The sequence below is a fragment of the Scylla paramamosain genome, chromosome 10 (genome assembly GCF_035594125.1).
Source record: "Scylla paramamosain isolate STU-SP2022 chromosome 10, ASM3559412v1, whole genome shotgun sequence".
In the NCBI taxonomy this organism is placed as follows: Eukaryota; Metazoa; Arthropoda; class Malacostraca; order Decapoda; family Portunidae; genus Scylla; species Scylla paramamosain.
Window position 1 is genome coordinate 18,332,135 of NC_087160.1, and position 19,797 is coordinate 18,351,931.

Consider the following 19,797-nt stretch of genomic DNA (forward strand, 5'->3'; position numbering starts at 1 on the left):
CACACACACACACACACACACACACACACACACACACACACACACACAAAGAACACTACTGCCGGATGTGACAGGGTGGAGAGGGAGGGGAAAGGATGGGAATGGAAGAATGGGGGGAGGGAATGGAAGAAGGAGGGAGGGGAAGAGGGGCACTATGGGCCTAAAATTAAGAGAACACCTGAGCGTGAGAGTGTGTCCCTCAGGTAGACGTCCAGGAGAGAGAGAGAGAGAGAGAGAGAGAGAGAGAGAGAGAGAGAGAGAGAGAGAGAGAGAGAGAGAGAGAGAGAGAGAGAGAGAGAGAGAGAGAGAGAGAGAGAGAGACATACCCGAAATATCAAATGTTTCAACAGTAGGTATGGTCACTATGGAGAGAGAGAGAGAGAGAGAGAGAGAGAGAGAGAGAGAGAGAGAGAGAGAGAGAGAGAGAGAGAGAGAGAGAGAGAGAGGAGACACGAGTGGTGGGCTGGGGGAAGCGGACGAGAGGTGGAGAAAGAAAAAGATAGAGTGTTTTGGGCCTAAAAAAATGGGTCCCTCACTTGAGTCTTTGTCTCCTTCCTCTTAGTCCTCATTATTCGTCCTTCCTCGTGTATTGCGCCCCATTCACTGCCTCGTTGCCTCAATCCTTACCCGCGGGCGCCTCACTCTTATGCCCTTTGCAACTCCCCTCCCACTCGTCCCACTGGCAAAAGATTACTGCCCTATGCAATGAACGACCCCCCCTTCTCCATACCCTTAGGTCTTCCATTGCTGCTTTTCATAATTAACCTGAACTGCTGTATAGATCCCGCCGGTCTCCTATACATTATGTCTTAGAAACCATCTTTTTTCTCTCTTTTTCTCAATCCCCTCAGGCTTAAAATTCTATGCTTCCCTTTCTCTGCCTCTAGATCTGACCATTCTATATCTAAGTTGAGGTATTTTTCTTTCCGCAGTGGCTCTGGGGTCTTAAGGAAGGTTGTAAGGTCTATTCCAGCTAACGGTTATTTCTCGGTGGGAGAGGTAGAGAGCTCTTTTTCGTAACTAAGCCATGGGTATATGATTCAGTAATTGTGGTGACGTAACTTTATTTGTATTTCCTTTTTCTGTACTTTCGCTAGCCATGTTCGCTTTCATGTATCGTCGCCATTAATAATGTCTCTTTTCTGTACCGCTGCTAGCAAAGAAAGTCTACTTTTCTGTACCTTCGCTAGCCACCAGTGTCACTTTTCCGTAAGTTCGTTAGCTAAAATTATCACTTTCCCGTACCTCTGCTCTAACAATGTCTCTTTTCTGAACCTCTGCTAACCAACAATGTTCCTTTCCTGCACCTCCGCTAACTAACAATGTCACTTCTCTGCACCTCCGCTAACCAACAATGTTCCTTTCCTGTACCGTCGCCAGTCAGCAGTGTCTCTTTTCTGCACCTCCGCTACCCAACAATGTCCCTTTCCTGCACCGTCGCCCTTCCCTGATTCGCACACACGGCGGGCGGTGCGAAAAGATAATCCAATGCCGCCATCACGACCTTTGCGCGGGAAGAGAAGTAAGCAGATCAGCCTGACGGGGCCAAGGAGGAAGGGGATCAGCCGTGCACGCCCTCAAGGAACGCGCGTCACCTTTCCAAGGCGCGACGCCCTTAATTCTTCTTATCCCCCCTCTCGTGTGTGTGTGTGTGTGTGTGTGTGTGTGTGTGTGTGTGTGTGTGTGTGTGTGTGTGTGTGTGTGTGTGTGTGTGTGTGTGTGTGTGTGTGTGTGTGTGTGTGTGTGTGTGTGTGTGCCAATATCGATTTGCTTTGATTGATTTCATAGTTGGTATCAATGCACAAAGAGAGAGAGAGAGAGAGAGAGAGAGAGAGAGAGAGAGAGAGAGAGAGAGAGAGAGAGAGAGAGAGAGAGAGAGAGAGAGAGAGAGAGAGAGAGAGAGAGAGAGAGAGAGAAAAAAAAAAAAAACTTTACAACCAAAAAAAAAGTAAAAAAAAAAAAAAAAATCTCGCCAGTAATTAACTCAAATTCAATTAATGCAACATGTAGCAAATATGAATAAAAAAAATGTACACTAGAGACAACAACATAAAAAAAAATCACATGAACGAAAAATCCATGAAACGAACGAACGTGCAATCTGAAAAAAAAAAAAGACGCTTGGTACTGCCAGTTTATTTTTTTTTATCAGCCAGTCAGTCAATCAGCCCATCTGTTACTCTGCCTTTGTTTAAGTTACTGACATTATCCATATTACCATCACCACTTCACTTCAGCTCATCCAAGGAGGTGAACGTGGGACTCAGTACATGGGATCGCTGCGGGCAACACTTTGTAAGGCTGAGAATCTGAGGTTAGACATACGAGAGATACAGTAAGTCCTGCGAACAATTACTTTCGTGAGAGAGTCGAGGGCAGAGTGAGAAACGGCAAGGGGCAGAGAGAAATATGTGTGTGTGTGTGTGTGTGTGTGTGTGTGTGTGTGTGTGTGTGTGTGTGTGTGTGTGTGTGTGTGTGTGTGTGTGTGTGTGTGTGTGTGTGTGTGTGTGTGTGTGTGTGTGTGTGTGTGTGTGTGTGTGTGTGTGTGTGTGTGGAGGCGCATGCTGAGGAAAGGGCCGATCATTGGGTGTTAAAGTGGCTTGTTCATGCGGAAAGAGAGAGAGAGAGAGAGAGAGAGAGAGAGAGAGAGAGAGAGAGAGAGAGAGAGAGAGAGAGAGAGAGAGAGAGAGAGAGAGAGAGAGAGAATGATGAAAGGAATTTATGGGTGCGAGGCGGCAGGCAGGCAGGAGTTGAAAGAGTGAGGCGAGGACTTAGAAAGGGAAGGCGAACAGGAGAAGGAAGAAGAGGAAGAGGAGGAGGAGGAGGAGCAATGGTGGAGCAAGGGGTTATCATAACAAATCGGAGAAACGCTGCTCCCTTACAGATAGGAAGCGCACGAACCCAGCCACGGAGAAAAGTCAATTTAGTTGCGGAGGTGTCTTTATGTTCCCATCCTGAAGGAGTATAAATTGCAGGAACGTGGAAAGCAGACACACTCTCTCTCACCCTCACCCTCTCTCTCTCTCTCTCTCTCTCTCTCTCTCTCTCTCTCTCTCTCTCTGCCATCCATTTCGCATCCCCCTCCACCTCCCGCCAGGTCACGCTACGTTAGATTAAGCCCTGCCAGGTACTCACCCGCAAACCTCTTTTTGTGTTGCAGTGTTGCATAGAAGCGACCATCAACACTGCGCAGATGGCCCGGGGAGAGAGAGAGAGAGAGAGAGAGAGAGAGAGAGAGAGAGAGAGAGAGAGAGAGAGAGAGAGAGAGAGAGAGAGAGAGAGAGAGAGAGAGAGAAGCTAGTGAAGGTAAAAAGAAAAGGAGAAAACTGCTATCCTTTAATACCGCCTCTCCTCTTCTTCCTCTTCCTCTTCCTCCTCTTCCTCCCCCCAAGGTGAGTACACAAGACTCCCCTAATAGTTCTTCCCCAACTTGGAAATATGAGTCTGGAGAAGCGCAGTGCCTCTCCCGGGTCCCCTTGGCTGCCTTCCCCACGTGAGGCGACGGGCGGAGAATGAGGAGTAATGAGGCCCAGATTAGAGAGAGAGAGAGAGAGAGAGAGAGAGAGAGAGAGAGAGAGAGAGAGAGAGAGAGAGAGAGAGAGAGAGAGAGAGAGAGAGAGAGAGAATGGTGATGTAGATTTGAAAGGGAAAGGAGGAAAAAGACGAAAGTTAAGATAATGAAAGGATAAATGAAGAAAGTAAATAAGAGAGAGAGAGAGAGAGAGAGAGAGAGAGAGAGAGAGAGAGAGAGAGAGAGAGAGAGAGAGAGAGAGAGAGAGAGAGAGAGAGAGAGAGAGAGAGAGAGAGAAATTTGTTGTTGATGATGATTTAAAAGGAAAATAAAGAATAAAGAATAAATAAAGAAAGATCAGCAGAAAGGAAAGCAAGAAAAGAACAAATAAAGATGAGGACAAGAGGAACAAGAAAGAGGAGGAGGAAAAGATGGAGACGATAACGAAAACGACGACGGCGGAGAAGAAGAAGTAGAAGAAGAAGGAAAACAAAAAAAAAAAACACTACAACACATCCTTTACGCCCTCCTGCTCCTTCCTTCCTTACTTCAGAACCTCTTATGAAATCCCAGGAACTTGAAAGGAGAATCTTAATAAGTGCCCTGCTCCTCCTCCTCTTCCTCCAACTCCTCCTCCACCTCCCGTCTCCCAAAGTTCACGTCACTTGTAGACTTGTACACAGAAGTAATTGGACTGTTACTCATTGTTCTTATCGTCTTCCCTTCCTCCTTCGAGTCTGATTCTGCAAGGCGCCATTTTTTTTTTCGTTTGTGTGTATGTGTGTCTCTTCCGTATGTCTTTTTTTTTTGACGGTTTATTCATTTGTACTGCAGAGAGAGAGAGAGAGAGAGAGAGAGAGAGAGAGAGAGAGAGAGAGAGAGAGAGAGAGAGAGAGAGAGAGAGAGAGACGAGGGAAGATGAAAAAGAAAGACAGCAGCGGAAGAAAAAAAAAAGCGCTGAAACAAGAAAGAAGAGAAGAAAAAAGTAAAATGAAGAACAAAAGGGAAAAAAATGAGATGATAAAGAGTACATAACAAATACAAATAAAAATCATGTATAAGATACAGATTCAACGAAAAGAAAGGAGAGAAACGGGAGAAAGAAATATGATACAAACAAAAAGAAAAAGTAATTCGAGATAAGAATACAACTGAAGGAGAGGAAAATGAGAAAGCAGAGAGAGAGAGAGAGAGAGAGAGAGAGAGAGAGAGAGAGAGAGAGAGAGAGAGAGAGAGAGAGAGAGAGAGAGAGAGAGAGAGAGGAATACAACTGAAGGAGAGGAAAATGAGAAAGCAGAGAGAGAGAGAGAGAGAGAGAGAGAGAGAGAGAGAGAGAGAGAGAGAGAGAGAGAGAGAGAGAGAGAGAGAGAGAGAGAGAGAATACAACTGAAGGAGAGGAAAATGAGAAAGCAGAGAGAGAGAGAGAGAGAGAGAGAGAGAGAGAGAGAGAGAGAGAGAGAGAGAGAGAGAGAGAGAGAGAGAGAGAGAGTACTGATGTGGAAGAAGAGAGAGGCCAAGGGGAACTGAAAGAAAAAGAATAGAAGGGAAGACAAGGAGGAGGAGGAGGAGGAGGAGGAGGAGGGAAGAAACAGAGAGGAGGAGGAGGAGGAGAAAGGGGAGGAGTCAGGTTAATGGGTTGAGGAGAGAGAAGGGAAGGGAGGGAGGAACAATGGGAGGGATTATGCTAACCAAGATCAGATCAATAACATACAATGAGGCCCGTTGGATTTCCGGTCTCACAAACACACACTCACACTCAACCCCCTCCTAGTCATAAAAATAATAATAATAATAATAATAATAATAATAATAATAATAATAATAATAATAATAATAATAATAATAAGGGTGGTTGTTAATTCGCTTGCTTTCAGTATGGGACATTTTTTCTGTTTTTAATGAATGTTTCTATGTGTCTGGTAATGCAATGATGGTGGTGGTGGTGGTGGTGGCGGTGGTGGTGGTAATGTTGGTGATGATGGAGTAGGAATGATACCAAGAAATATACATAAAACTATCTCATCCTGAAAAATAATCAGTAAAATAATCCAGCCAAAATAACGCATCTTTCCATTGGTAGATTTCAACCTTATCTATCACCACCACCACCACCACCACAACAACCATCCCTCACTATTACCTTACTTCCTTTATCTACCACCACTACCACCACCACCACCAACACCACCACCAACAACAACAGCAACAACAACAACAACAACAACTACAACTATAACAACTACTACTACTTTTATTATCTTCCCCGTCTATTCCTTTCCTTCCTTTATCTGGCGAGGCGAGTCTCCATTCCCTCTCACACCTTGCTCGCTCCCCTGCTGCCTCCCGCTCCCTCACTCCCCTCCACCTCGCAGCGGGCGGCAAGTACGTGCAATCCCAGGGGCTCAATATTCTTGCAGGCAAATCAGGGCCCCACTTTGGTTAGCGACCATTACGGCTTCTCGACTCACCCGCCGCCCGCCGCCCACACACTCGATGCTCTGCCAATTAAAGGAGCGAGGGAGGGAGATGCAACCACTTATCCGGTGGGTCATTCAGCCATTCAATCGTTTATTCAATGTTATTCAGCCTTTCACTGGTTTATTCAGTGTTATTCAGGTTTTCAGGCTTTTATTCAGCGGTTCAGTTCCTTATTTGTTTATTCATTTTTGTCATTTAGTCATTCATTCGCTTATTCAATGTTATTCAGCCTTTCACTGGTTTATTCAGTGTTATTCAAGTGTTTAGGTGTTTATTCAGAGGATCAGGTTCTTATTTGCTTACTTATCTATTCATTAAGTCAGTCAGTCATTCATTCAGGGATTTATTCAATGTTATTCAGCTGTTCAGACTTATTTGGGTTTTTATTAATTTATTTTAGTTACTCATTCAGTCATTTGTGCAAAGTTATTGAAGTTATTCACTCAGTTATTCATTCGTCAGTCATTCATTCAACGTTATTAAGCTATTCAATTACTCACTCATTCACCCATTTATTTCAACGTTATTACTCTGTTATTCATGAGCATTCAGTGTTATTCAGTCATTTATTCTCTCACTGCACAGATCAATCACTTATTCACCGTCATTCACTTATTTAGTCGCTCAAACATTCACCCATTTCAACACTACCCTCCTGGTTCTTTCGTCCAACTCAGTAAGGCCTTCGGTTATTCAGAATCCATCGGCAATCATTCATCAGCAATATACTCTTCTATTCATATTGGTATGCAGCGGACAGTGAAATCACCTCATTGTTTCACTGCGTATGTTACTCATCCAATTGTTCAGCCCGGCAGCCAATGATCCCCCTCTCAAATAAGTCCACCAGTCAGTATTTCATGTACTCAATTGTTCAGTTAGGTGGCCATGCAGTTAACTCGCCCGTCATTCAGTCATGCGGTGACCGGAGGAAGGACTCACTAGAGGCAATAATAAATACGCATTCCACTCTCCCGCCAATCCGTAAAACAGTCAGTCACTTAATCAGTCACTTAGTCATCGAGCCAGTCATGGGATGGTCGGGGACGGACTGACTAAAGACAAGAATAATAAATCTCCTGTCAATCAGTTACGTAACAAACCACGTGCCCAGTCCCAGTTGGAAACAATCACCACATTAACTAATACACCTGAATAAAAAGCCAACAGCCGTATAGAATCAGTATAGACGAACATACAAACCATTCAGGCACCGACAAGATCACCACACACACACACACACACACACACACATATACACACAGTAAGTCTCCCTATCTACCAGTCAATGAATTGGAAGGCACACCATTCACTGAGCCAGCCAGCCAGCCAGCCAGCAAACCAGTCAGTCAATAAACCAGCAAGCAAGTAAGGAAGCCACGAACCAGCCAGCCAGCCAGCCAGCCAGCCAGCCACACGAGGCCCCTGAATACACAAGCCTTCCAGAGGACCCTTCAGGTTTTGGTGAAGAGCCCAGGTTGGAGGGAAGGGAAGGGAGAGAGTAAGAGAGGGAGGTGAGGAAGGGATGGTAATGGCGGAAGGCTGAAGGAAGGTGAAGGAAAGGAAGGAAGGAAGGAAGAAGGGAAGGATGGAATGAAGGAAGGGAGGGAAGATATAAAAGAAAGAAGGAAAGTTGAATAGATGGAATGGGAGAAAGAGAGAAAAGAGAGTAAGTTTGGAGGTAGAATATTGAGGACTGTGTGTGTGTGTGTGTGTGTGTGTGTGTGTGTGTGTGTGTGTGTGTGTGTGTGTGTGTGTGTGTGTGTGTGTGTGTGTGTGTGTGTGTGTGTGTGTGTGTGTGTGCACGCTCGAATGAAAAAAGAGGGATGGCAGACACACAAAGGTACCATCGTGTGTAAATGTGAACGCATGTGCGAGGCCGTGTGTGTGTGTGTTTGTGTGTGTGTGTGTGTGTAAAGAGCGCATCTGCAGTGTGAATATTGAGAGAGAGAGAGAGAGAGAGAGAGAGAGAGAGAGAGAGAGAGAGAGAGAGAGAGAGAGAGAGAGAGAGAGAGAGAGAGAGAGAGAGAGAAACTAAAAGACCCCTCAAAATAACATACCCTCCCCCTTCCAACTTCCCTTTCTTCCCCCCATCCCCTCCCTTCACCTTCTTCCCCTCCATCCCACCACCCCCACACCTTCTTCCCCCCTCCTGACCCCCCACCAACGCGATCCATCAGCAAACCAGGCAATCAGACTCAAGAGATTTTTTTTTCTATACAATATGACTTTTCCTTTTCTGTATCTTTCCAATTATCCGTTTGGCAAGTTTTCTATATAAATTTTTCCCCCCTCCTTCCAAACACACACAGAGACAGACAGACAGACAGACGGACAGGCAGGCAGGCAGACGGACAGACGGACAGACTGGAGGGTGGACGCGAATTTTTGTCAATAGCACCTGATGGGTTTTCTTTTCTCTATTTTCGTCTTTTCCAGGGAACTTTTCTTCATGTCGTAAGTTTCAATCATTTAGTTTCTTCTTTTTTTATTTATTTTTTTTCATATGACATCTTGTTTATTTCACTTCTTTCTTTATTTATTTTTTTCTTATCAGGTAAACTTTTCTCGTTTAATGTTCTGTTATGTTACTTGTTTTTTTTTTTGTTTTTTTAGTTCGGATGTAGTTATTTTCACCAGATTTTATTTAATTTCACTTACTTATTTTCAGTATAGTAATAAACCCTCAATTAAAGACTTATAAACGGAATCCAATACCCCCCTCTCTCTCTCTCTCTCTCTCTCTCTCTCTCTCTCTCTCTCTCTCTCTCTCTCTCTCTCTCTCTCTCTCTCTCTCTACACTACATACATCACCTTCTATACCTCAACTATTTATCAAAACAATTACAAAACCATCATTCAATATCATAATAACTCAACACGTCACACAAACAATAACAGCAGAATAATTCCCAACTATTATTAAGGTTATTAAGCACCTACTCCTCCTCCTCCTCTTCTCCCATCCCCCCCTCCTCCTCCTCCTCCTTCTCCTCCTCCTCCTCCTCCCCCCACCCTCAGGCCTACTGCTATTAGTCACAGAGGCAGACATAATAATTTGCGGGACAGGTATATCATAATAGGCCTAATGATCAATATAATGGTAGAGATAATGAAGGGGAATGATGAGTGGCTGGTCCTCTATGGTGTTATTTAAATCATCGTCATCATTACTCTTGTTTGTTCTTCACGTTCTTTTAAACGACGTACGATGGTCATAAATATATATCATTCGGTGTTGGTGGAATTGTAAACAGGTTCAAAATTGAGTGAGAGAGAAATGATGATAGAAATATATGAAAAAAAAAAGGCAAGTATGTGTAAGAAGAAAGAGGAGGAAAAGGAAAGGAACAGAACTAAGAAAGAGGAGGAGGAGGAGGAGGAGGAGGAGAACTTTGAGAAGCCAGGAAGTAATGAAGTCCAAAAGATGTAACACTGACAATCTTCCCGATGGAGGAGGAGGAGGAGGAGGAGGAGGAGGAGGAGGAGGAGGAGGAGGAGGAGGAGGAGGAGGAGGAAGAAGAAGAAGAAGAAGAAGAAGAAGAAGAGGAGGAGGAGGAGGAGGAGGAGGAGGAGGAGGAGGAGGAGGAGGAGGAGGAGGAGGAGGAGGGACAATAGAGTTTGATTGGTGAGAGGATAGTGGAGGCCTTATCTCCGCCACCACGAGAGAGAGAGAGAGAGAGAGAGAGAGAGAGAGAGAGAGAGAGAGAGAGAGAGAGAGAGAGAGAGAGAGAGCACTATGTAAATATAAATCGATTTTGAAATTATTATTGAAATCGAGTCTAATATTGCTAAAACAAATATACATTTCTATTCATTTATTAATACCATCCCTTTCTAATTCTGCAATACATTCTCCCTCTCTCTTCCGTGCCTCGCTTCATTATCTTTACCTCTTTAACACTATAACATTCAAACTTTCCTCCTGCGTACGTGAACCAATTCCTACTTTGCCAATCACACAAACTAATTATCATCCTACTCCTTCTTTTCCTCCGTCACTTATTTTTTCCCCCTCTCCTCTATTCCAAAACAGTCCACGCAGCTCTCCTTTCTCTCTCTCTCTCTCTCTCTCTCTCTCTCTCTCTCTCTCTCTCTCTCTCTCTCTCTCTCTCTCTCTCTCTCTCTCTCTCTCTCTCTCCCTCTATCTCTAAGGCACTTCCAATCCTTTAAAAAAACACAGACATTCCCTTCTGAAGCTTCCAATCAACTAAGACAATCCCAATCTTCATCAGTCCCCGTCGCAGATTTGTCACTAATCGCTGAATTGGTCTGGGGATTAGGTTCCTAGCTGAAGGGGGAGGAGCCGTGGAGGAGAGAGAGGGTAGGGCAGGGATGGCACGCGGGAAAAGGGCTGGTTTGTTGGGTAGTGGTACTGTGCGGAGGGCTAGCGCTGGGAAAGGTGGGAGGGAAGCAAGGGGAAGCAGGGGACAGGTATAGAGGTGGTGTGGGAATCATCTTGTGTTATGGGCAGGACTGGGTGAGGGTTGGTGAAGGGCGAGGCGGTGCAGGAGGGTGGTTGTGTAAGTCTTTCGTTGTGTGTAAGATTTTGTGTGATGATATTGCTGTTGCTGTTGCTATTGCTGATGTTATTGATGCTGCTGCTACTACTAAAACCATTACTACTACTACTATTACTATTACTACTACTACTACTACTAATACTAGCACTACTACTACTACTACTGCTACTACACACTGGCCACATTTTTCAAGAAGGGAGTGAAAGCAAAGAAAGAAAAGTAGGAAAGAAGGAAGGAACGACGGAAGGAAGGAAGGAAGGAAGGAAGGAAGGAAGGAAGGAAGGAAGGAAGGAAGAACAGAATGGAGAGATCATCAATTAAGAAAACCGTATATAAATTAAACATTGAGAGAAAACCAACACAAGCCTCAACTTCCTCCTTCTCCCACCTCCTCCTCTTCCTCCTCCTTCTCTACATCACATATCTTCCTCATCTCGCCTTCTTCCTCCCCCTCCTTGCTCATTTCATTAAATCCATTATATTATCTTGCCATTATCACCCCTATGATGATACGAGGAAGGCTGAGAGAGAGAGAGAGAGAGAGAGAGAGAGAGAGAGAGAGAGAGAGAGAGAGAGAGAGAGAGAGAGAGAGAGAGAGAGAGAGAGATAATTAGGTATTGCAGAATGAGAGAATCCACATGATAAGGGAGGAAGGAAGGAAGGACTAGAGAGAGAGAGAGGAGGAGGAGGAAGAGTAGGAGTAGGGAGAGGAGGGGTCCGGTTACGGGATGAAGGGGTTCCGGATTAGTGGCTATGTTTCATTTGTATTAACCGGATTAGCAGAGTCGGAGGAAGCGCTGACGACCTGAACTGGCGAACCGGCGCGTAATCTGGTCCCGGTGCGCCCTGATTCGGTTCCGGACAGCTTAGGGTCGCGGCGGATTCGGCGACCCTCTGACATAAGCGCGCGTACACAAACACACACACACACACACACACACACACACAAAGAGAGAGAAAGAGAGGTACGTAGAAAGTCACAACGCTATCTCTCTCTCTCTCTCTCTCTCTCTCTCTCTCTCTCTCTCTCTCTCTCTCTCTCTCTCTCTCTCTCTCTCTCTCTCTCTCTCTCTCTAAATTAAATATATAATCTCTCTCATTCCCGTTCTGTAGACTCAAACTGACAGCCCTGAACAACCCTGCCTGGCCCTCACCTGTCTCTCCTCCACCCATCCTCCCGTACTCCTTACCTTTCACCCTTCCTTCCCTCCCCTTTTGTTCCCCTGACCCCCAGCCGTGGCCTTACCACCAGCTGACGCTCCGCACACCTGGCCAGCTGGCGGGGGTTTGACAGGTAATTGGCGTAGATAGACAGGTACACCTCCAATCAGCGGCCCGGTACTGTGGCTTTTCCCATAGGCTGATCGAATTTCCAGCTTTCTCTGACAGCAAAATGACTCCGGCTCCGTGATTTACGTAATTATTATTTTTTTTTTTACATTCAGCTCTGCTCGGCTCGGAGGGCTGAGAGAGAGAGAGAGAGAGAGAGAGAGAGAGAGAGAGAGAGAGAGAGAGAGAGAGAGAGAGAGAGAGAGAGAGAGAGAGAGAGAGAGAGAGAGAGAGAGAGAGAGAGAGAGAGAGAGAGAGAGAGAGAGAGAGAGAGAGAGAGAGAGAGGTACTCGTGTCACATGCAACAAACAGTTCATTTCATCCCCGCACGCAGAGAATATAAATTTAGATGACACAAACAAGGATTTTACTGCAGTTTTCAACATTCAGAGCATATCAGCGGAAACGGAGGCAAAAAAAATAACAAAACAAATAAACCAAATAGAAAACAAAGATAAGGACAAATAATAATACAGAAAAGCTACCAACCAATTGCCATGTTTTTTTTTTTTTCTTTTCTTTCTTTATTCTTCAGTTCCAGCGGGCGAGGTTTCAAACAAGGCCCGCCAGGCACCAGTAATGCGCTCACTTTCAATCACAGAAACACGCGCTGCTCCCGCCGAAGCCGAGAACTCTTAATAAATAATATGTTTAATTAATGAGATGTACAGGCAGAGTGAACGCCCCTGATTATGCTGTAGTGTAAATATTGTGTCGAATACAGTACTTTTTGGAAGCCTGAATACGAGAGAGAGAGAGAGAGAGAGAGAGAGAGAGAGAGAGAGAGAGAGAGAGAGAGAGAGAGAGAGTACATAATGAGCCGAACTTTAATCATGAAACAAATCAAATATAAAATACAACGAGGACTCGAGAGCATGTGATCAAATATTTATAAAATGCTCCTTCATTTAACTCTCTCTCTCTCTCTCTCTCTCTCTCTCTCTCTCTCTCTCTCTCTCTCTCTCTCTCTCTCTCAATCTTCGTCGACTCAATGAGAAAGGTTTCAATGCAGCCTTCTTTTCTATTCTTTTCTCCTTCTCTCTCTCGTACTTCTTTCTTTCATTAATCACTTTCTTCTTTCAGTCAGCCGCCCCGAGGGGATGAAAGGTGTTGAAGGCGTGTGAGTGCCGCCGCCCCGCTCTCAATGGCGTGCCAGATTAATGTGCAGTGTCAATGTTGTAGTGTGTATGTGAGTGTGTGTGTGTGTGTGTGTGTGTGTGTGTGTGTGTGTGTGTGTGTGTGTGTGTGTGTGTGTGTGTGTGTGTGTGTGTGGTGGCTCTTTGTACAACGAGAAAATTAACGTTTTGGATATCTTAAATCATACAAAAAATAAACAGTTTTAGGTTTTTCTTTTAAAGATGTGTGTGTGTGTGTGTGTGTGTGTGTGTGTGTGTGTGTGTGTGTGTGTGTGTGTTAAGATTGCAAATGTTTCCTTTCTTTTCCTTTTCCTTCGTGAGTTTGGAAACTAGAACACACATTTCCACATTCCGTGACGGTTTGTAATATTGTGATTGAGGGAGACCTGGAGCCGCACCTTCCCTGATTCCCCCTGAGGACGTGAGGGCGCCATCATACGAGGCACCACCACCACCACCACCATCACCAGTGAGCAGGCGCCGTCACAAGAGGCACAAGCATCAGGAGTGTGTAGGCATCATAAGGCAGTCTCAGTATCTCAAATTCATATAAAGAAATTCCTGTTGTCTACGACTTAAACAGTTTCAAAAATTATCTCAGGAAATAAATTAGAATCTTTGTTTGTTGTTCTACACCTTTTTTTTTTTTTTGTGATGGAAAGACTAAGGACGATTTTTCAGCCTTTTTCTTTTTTTTTTCCTTTTTTTTGTGGGGAGGGAGAAGATTAAGAGCGATTTTTAGCCTTTTTTACTTTTTTTCCACTTTTTTTGGGGGGTGGGAGAAGATTAAGAGCGATTTTTTCAGCTTTTTTTTTCTTCTTGTTTATATTTTTCTTTGTGTGTGAGTTGGGGATAGAAAACTAAGAACGATTTTTCAGCCTTTTTTTTGGGGGGGTCCTTTTTTTTTTTTTTAGCTAGTTTCCCTGATAGTAAACAAAATATTACAAGAAACCTAATTATCCACACTGAGCTGCTGTCTCACCTGCGTACTACACCCCATCACAAAATAACAGCCAGACAGGTAAGCAAGTACGTATTACCAGCACTGTCCATCAATTTATAATATGGATCTAGCTACCGTTTACAAAATATTCATCATCATTCACACCTGAGAGCTTTCTGACATCGATGCATAATGTGGAGTCCGGTTAATAATAAAATTTACATGAGTTTGAGATCAGAGAGCACTTGAGCCTCGATGCCTGATTTGTACCTTCATTATATACGAGAATTTCGCTGACATTTATCACGCCCGCATGCTCTGCCGTGACTGTGACTGGTACTGGCTATTGCTGTGTCGTCTATCTGTCTCTCTTCTTCCATATTTTCCTCTTACTTTTTCCTCTTTTAACCCTTTCACTGCTATATGCAACACTTCACAGCACTAAAAGCAAAGTGTGGGATCTTTACAAGCATCCACGAGAAAGAAAGGGATAAAAAAGAAATAGATTTAGTAATTTTTGGCCAGTTTAATGCTCGGAGGTGGCTGTACAACAAGAAAAGATGCCTCAGAGTGTTAGTAAATACGGAGAGATGTGTCAAATAGCAATGTAACGGTTTGATACAATGTTACCAGGCTTTCCTAACTCCCTCATTCACACGCGGGACAGAACAATGCTCTCAATAAGACTTATACTCTATATAATTCTTAACCAAACAAACTTAAAGAAAGGAATGACGGACTGAAGAAAAAGAAAAACAGAAAAAGAAAAACTGAAATCATCTGTTAATTTGTACCTTTTCTTTTCTCTCTTCTCCTCTACCGCTGAGGGAGAGAAGAAACGAGAGGAAAGAGAGAGGGCGGAATGAGGCAAAGTCCGTGCAGAGAGAGAGAGAGAGAGATAAAGAAGTTAAGAGAGATTATGAGGAGATAATACCAGTTAATACAATGAGCAGGAGGAGGAGGAGGAGGAGGAGGAGGAGGAGGAGGAGGAGGAGGAGGAGGAGGAGGAGGAGGAGGAGGAAGGACAGAGGAGGAGAAGGAACAAAAAAATGGCAGTAAGAAGTAGCGGTAGTAGTAACAGGAGGAGGAGGAGGAGGAGGAGGAGGAGGAGGAGGAGGAGGAGGAGGAGGAGGAGGTGGAGGAGGAGGAGAAGGAGGAGGAGGAGGAGGAGGGTAGTGCATAAGGGCACAGCGTAGAACAAAAGACGAGTGCAAAAGACGGGAAGGAGGGAGAGCGGGAAGAAAGGAGAGAGAGAGAGAGAGAGAGAGAGAGAGAGAGAGAGAGAGAGAGAGAGAGAGAGAGAGAGAGAGAGAGAGAGAGAGAGAGAGAGAGAGACGGAGCAGGTATACAGAATCCTCCCCCTCCCCTTCCCCCTCCTCCTCCTCCTCCTCCTCCTCCTCCTCCACCTCCCCCTGTAAGCCCCATCCCACACTCCAAGCACCTGAGGCTGATGCTTATCACCGCCTCGCCTCTCCATTACCACCGCCAGCAAGAAGAGGAACGTGATGGCTCTGTTTTCACTTGATGCTTCTATCCTGGCCTACAAACACTGCCTTCCTTCCTCCCTCCTGCTCTCAGACGCCGCCGAGGAGGACAGACAGGTGATACGCGTCCACACACACACACACACACACACACACACACAGAGAGAGACTCATAAGAATAGATAGATAGTTTGTTGGCCATAAGTATTGTACATCATCAAAAACAAATATTAACCATGAAAACATACACACACACACAGAGAGAGAGAGAGAGAGAGAGAGAGAGAGAGAGAGAGAGAGAGAGAGAGAGAGAGAGAGAGAGAGAGAGAGATGCCCTGTTCTGACGGAGCGTGATGTAAAAATAATAGAATGTACAAACAAATGACAAATGGAACTAGAGTGAAAACAAGAAATGAGAAATATTTATCAGCGAGAGAGAGAGAAAAAAAAAAGACACGTAGATAAAATAAAATAAAGATATAAATAAAGTATAAATATAAATGTAAATAAATATAAATAAAGATATAAACTAAAGATAAAATAAAGATAAATAAAATAAAAGCTGGCAACGAAAAGAAGCCAAAGAAGAAGAAAGGGAAGATTAAGGAATGGTAAGAGATAGGAGATACTTAAATGAATAAATAAATAAACAAAACGTTACCACTGGCAGCAAATGAAGTAAAAACTGCTTAAGAAGGGAAGTTAATAAGAAAAGAAAAAAAAAGGGCTGCTAAAACACAGGAGATACTTAAGTGATAAACAAATAAATAGAACGTTAAGAAGAAGCAGCTGATAAAAATACAAACTGATGAAGAAAAGAAGACAAATTAATGAGAAGGGGGAGAAATTAAGATATGCTGAGACATGAAGATACTTAAAGGCACAAAAAACTAAGGGATGCTGCGAGATATGAGATACTTAAATGATAAATAAATAAACAAGACGGTAAGAAGGAGCAGGAGATAAGACGGAAAAGGCCAGTGAAGCCCCGTGACAGCCGCCAGTCATCGCCTCGTTTCAGCACGTCGCTCCTACACGGCCCTGGTTGTTTGCCCTCCCCTCCCACAGTCGCCGCCCGCGTGAAGGGATGCCCAGATGACCGGTCGCGCTATTCTCTCTCTTGCTCCTCCCGTCCCTTGTGTCTTGCACCACCACACACACACACACACACACACACACACACACACACACACACACACACACACAAACACACACACAAACATACTAGGAAACAATGCGGTCTCTCTCTCTCTCTCTCTCTCTCTCTCTCTCTCTCTCTCTCTCTCTCTCTCTGCTATGACCACGGGAGGAATCACATTTCTGAGAGAGAGAGAGAGAGAGAGAGAGAGAGAGAGAGAGAGAGAGAGAGAGAGAGAGAGAGAGAGAGAGAGAGAGAAAGAGCGAATTCATTGCCAAATAATACGATAGCGTCTACTGTAATGGGGTAAGTCTCTTGAGAAAAGAAATGTCCCCGATACAAGGGAGGAATTCTGGAGCAAGTGAGCTGATGGAGGAGGAGGAGGAGGAGGAGGAAGAGGAGGAGGAGGAGGAGGAGGAGGAGGAGGAGGAGGAGGAGGAGGAGGAGGAGGAGGAGGAGGAAGAAGAAGAAAAGAAAGTGTGAAAAGAAAGAATGGTAATTTTCTTCATTATTTCGTCTCAAAAAAATCCACTGCATCTAATCAGCATTTAATTAACTACACACACACACACACACACACACACACACACACACACACACACACACACACACATTGTCATCTTATCTGCTTTCACTCCTTCGTTCTGACCACGATCACAACCACCTCCACCACCATCACCACCACCACCACCACTACTGTTACTACTGCTGCTACGAATCCTACTACTACTTCTACTACTATCACAAATACTTCCAATACTAATACCAGTACCACACATCAACGACTACTTCTCACACACTGCCATAACTACTACCACCACTGTGCCTTCTTGTTCTTGTAATCGTAATCGTAATCACTTTATAGACAAATGTAAATGTAAACAGCATCATTGAATTTACAGCGAGTTACATTAATCCAACAATAATAATAATAATAATAATAATAATAATAATAATAATAATAATAATAATAATAATAATAATAATAATAATAACGCATGCCCACCACGTTCCAGTTTCCTCAAGGTCACACTCCAAGATTTGAAAAGCCTGGAGTTCTTTCTTGGCGGTCACGCTCCGTCGCTCTCTCAACCCTTGTCGGCTCTCCTCCAAACACTTTGATGATACGAAGATTTCAAAGCTAATTCAACTTTTATTCTCTCTCTCTCTCTCTCTCTCTCTCTCTCTCTCTCTCTCTCTCTCTCTCTCTCTCTCTCTCTCTCTCTCTCTGCTACGTTTCTTTCTTCCAAACTTATTTTTCTTCTTCTCTTCCTCTCCTCCACCTTCTACTTCTCCAGTATGAAGTCTCAAGGAGAAAGAGCAGGAGGAGGAGGAGGAGGAGGAGGAGGAAGAGAAGGAGGAAGAAATTAAAAGCTTTGGAACTCCGGTCTTTAAATCTTTGAAGGACCAACCCACTGTGTGCCACTTTGCTCTTCTCCTCCCCAACTTTGAGAGAGAGAGAGAGAGAGAGAGAGAGAGAGAGAGAGAGAGAGAGAGAGAGAGAGAGAGAGAGAGAGAGAGAGAGAGAGAGAGAGAGAGAGAGAGAGAGAGAGAGAGAGAGAGAGAGAGAGCAAACAAACAGACAGAAACAGACAAGAAATAAATAAAGAGAAAATATAAAGCGAGAAACACGAGAAGACAGGTGTGTGTGTGTGTGTGTGTGTGTGTGTGTGTGTGTGTGTGTGTGTGTGTGTGTGTGTGTGTGTGTGTGTGTGTGTGTGTGTGTGTGAGAGAGAGAGAGAGAGAGAGAGAGAGAGAGAGAGAGAGAGAGAGAGAGAGAGAGAGAGAGAGAGAGAGAGAGAGAGAGAGAGAGTAATAAACAAATACCTTAAGCGAAGGGGCACAAGCAAGCAGACCCTTACTCTCTCCTAAAGGGACTCGAGGAAAAACAAATGAACGCCTTTTACAGAAGAGGCTCAAGACTAGACGAGAAGACAGACCCACCACCACCACCACCACCACCACCATCACTTCCAACGTACTAAAATAAAAAAAAGTCTTCACTACCACAGCCCAGACAGCTTAAACAAACCATCACAGCGTTCTTTGTACTAAAACAGCAGAAGACAGACAGATTTCCTACTATTACGTACTATTACCACCGCCACTGCAGCACTTTCAACGTACCACAGCCCAGACAGCTTAAATAAACCATTACAGAGTTCTACTCGTACACACACACTTGAGAAAATAACACAGCAAAAGACAGACACCACAACTACCACCGTCATCACCACAGCACTTCTACAAACCCATCAGTACCACAGCCCAGACGCAACACAGCCATTAAATAAACTACCACAGCTTACTTACTACTCGCGCATACATACGTAAGAAGCAACAGCGCTCCACAGCATTCCACAGTGGACGTCTTCCACAAAAAGAGCTCAGTACCACAGCCCACCGCATAAACCCAGCTTATCGCCACAACTGACCACGAAAACGGAGCGTACAGCCTCAGATTAGCAGGTGTGCGGCGGATCAGCAGCGCCGCGACACCTCGCCGCCACACACGCGGAATCCAGATAAGCTGAGCAAGATTTGTGTGCATTTATCCCACCGCAGGGAAAAGAAAACGTAAAATCTGGTGCAGTTTTACATGCATGGTGTCTGCCTGCCTGCTACACACACACACACACACACACACACACACACACACACACACACACACATATATATATATATATATATATATATATATATATATATATATATATATATATATATATATATATATATATATATATATATATATATATATATATATATATATATATATATATATATATATATATATATATATATATATATATATATATATATATATATATATATATATATATATATATATATATATATATATATATATATATATATATATATATATATGCGAAGAAACAAATCCATTCCTACAATAGTAAAATTTATAAGTAGTAAAGTTAGTTCCTTTAAATACTGTGTTGTAAATATTATTGTTTAAGTTGCCAGCACCTAATTGTTCCTGCTTTTTGTTACATTTGTACCTTTTCAACCTTATCATTATTACTACTACTATTACTACTACTACTAATACCACACAAACACACACACACACAATAAACACATCCAATCCTGATCTCAGAGAATAAACTCACGCACACAACTAAGCCAAGGTCAGGAAGACTTCAATGGCACCACTCTTACGGTGATGGATAGATCATTCAACAATCATCTCTCCTCCCTCACTCCAGCCCGCCTCGCTCCCCTCGCTGCCTC

General features: G+C 43.8%; 2 protein-coding genes across 3 annotated transcripts in view; one reads left to right on the plus strand and one right to left on the minus strand.

The window, feature by feature from the left end:
• Positions 1–19,797, minus strand: part of LOC135104287 (uncharacterized) — a 120,844-nt gene that overhangs the window by 90,910 nt on the left and 10,137 nt on the right. The window lies entirely within an intron of this gene.
• Positions 2,660–19,797, plus strand: part of LOC135104530 (RNA-binding protein 25-like) — a gene marked incomplete at its 5' end in the record, with an annotated part of 22,367 nt that continues 5,229 nt past the window's right edge. Inside the window, 9 exons of the mRNA XM_064012103.1 lie at positions 2,660–2,725; positions 3,547–3,628; positions 3,708–3,816; positions 4,350–4,445; positions 4,687–4,999; positions 9,677–9,730; positions 11,047–11,126; positions 11,975–12,133; positions 12,591–12,627. Coding sequence (XP_063868173.1) covers positions 2,660–2,725; positions 3,547–3,628; positions 3,708–3,816; positions 4,350–4,445; positions 4,687–4,999; positions 9,677–9,730; positions 11,047–11,126; positions 11,975–12,133; positions 12,591–12,627 — 996 coding nt within the window. The remainder of the gene's footprint in view (positions 2,726–3,546; positions 3,629–3,707; positions 3,817–4,349; positions 4,446–4,686; positions 5,000–9,676; positions 9,731–11,046; positions 11,127–11,974; positions 12,134–12,590; positions 12,628–19,797) is intronic.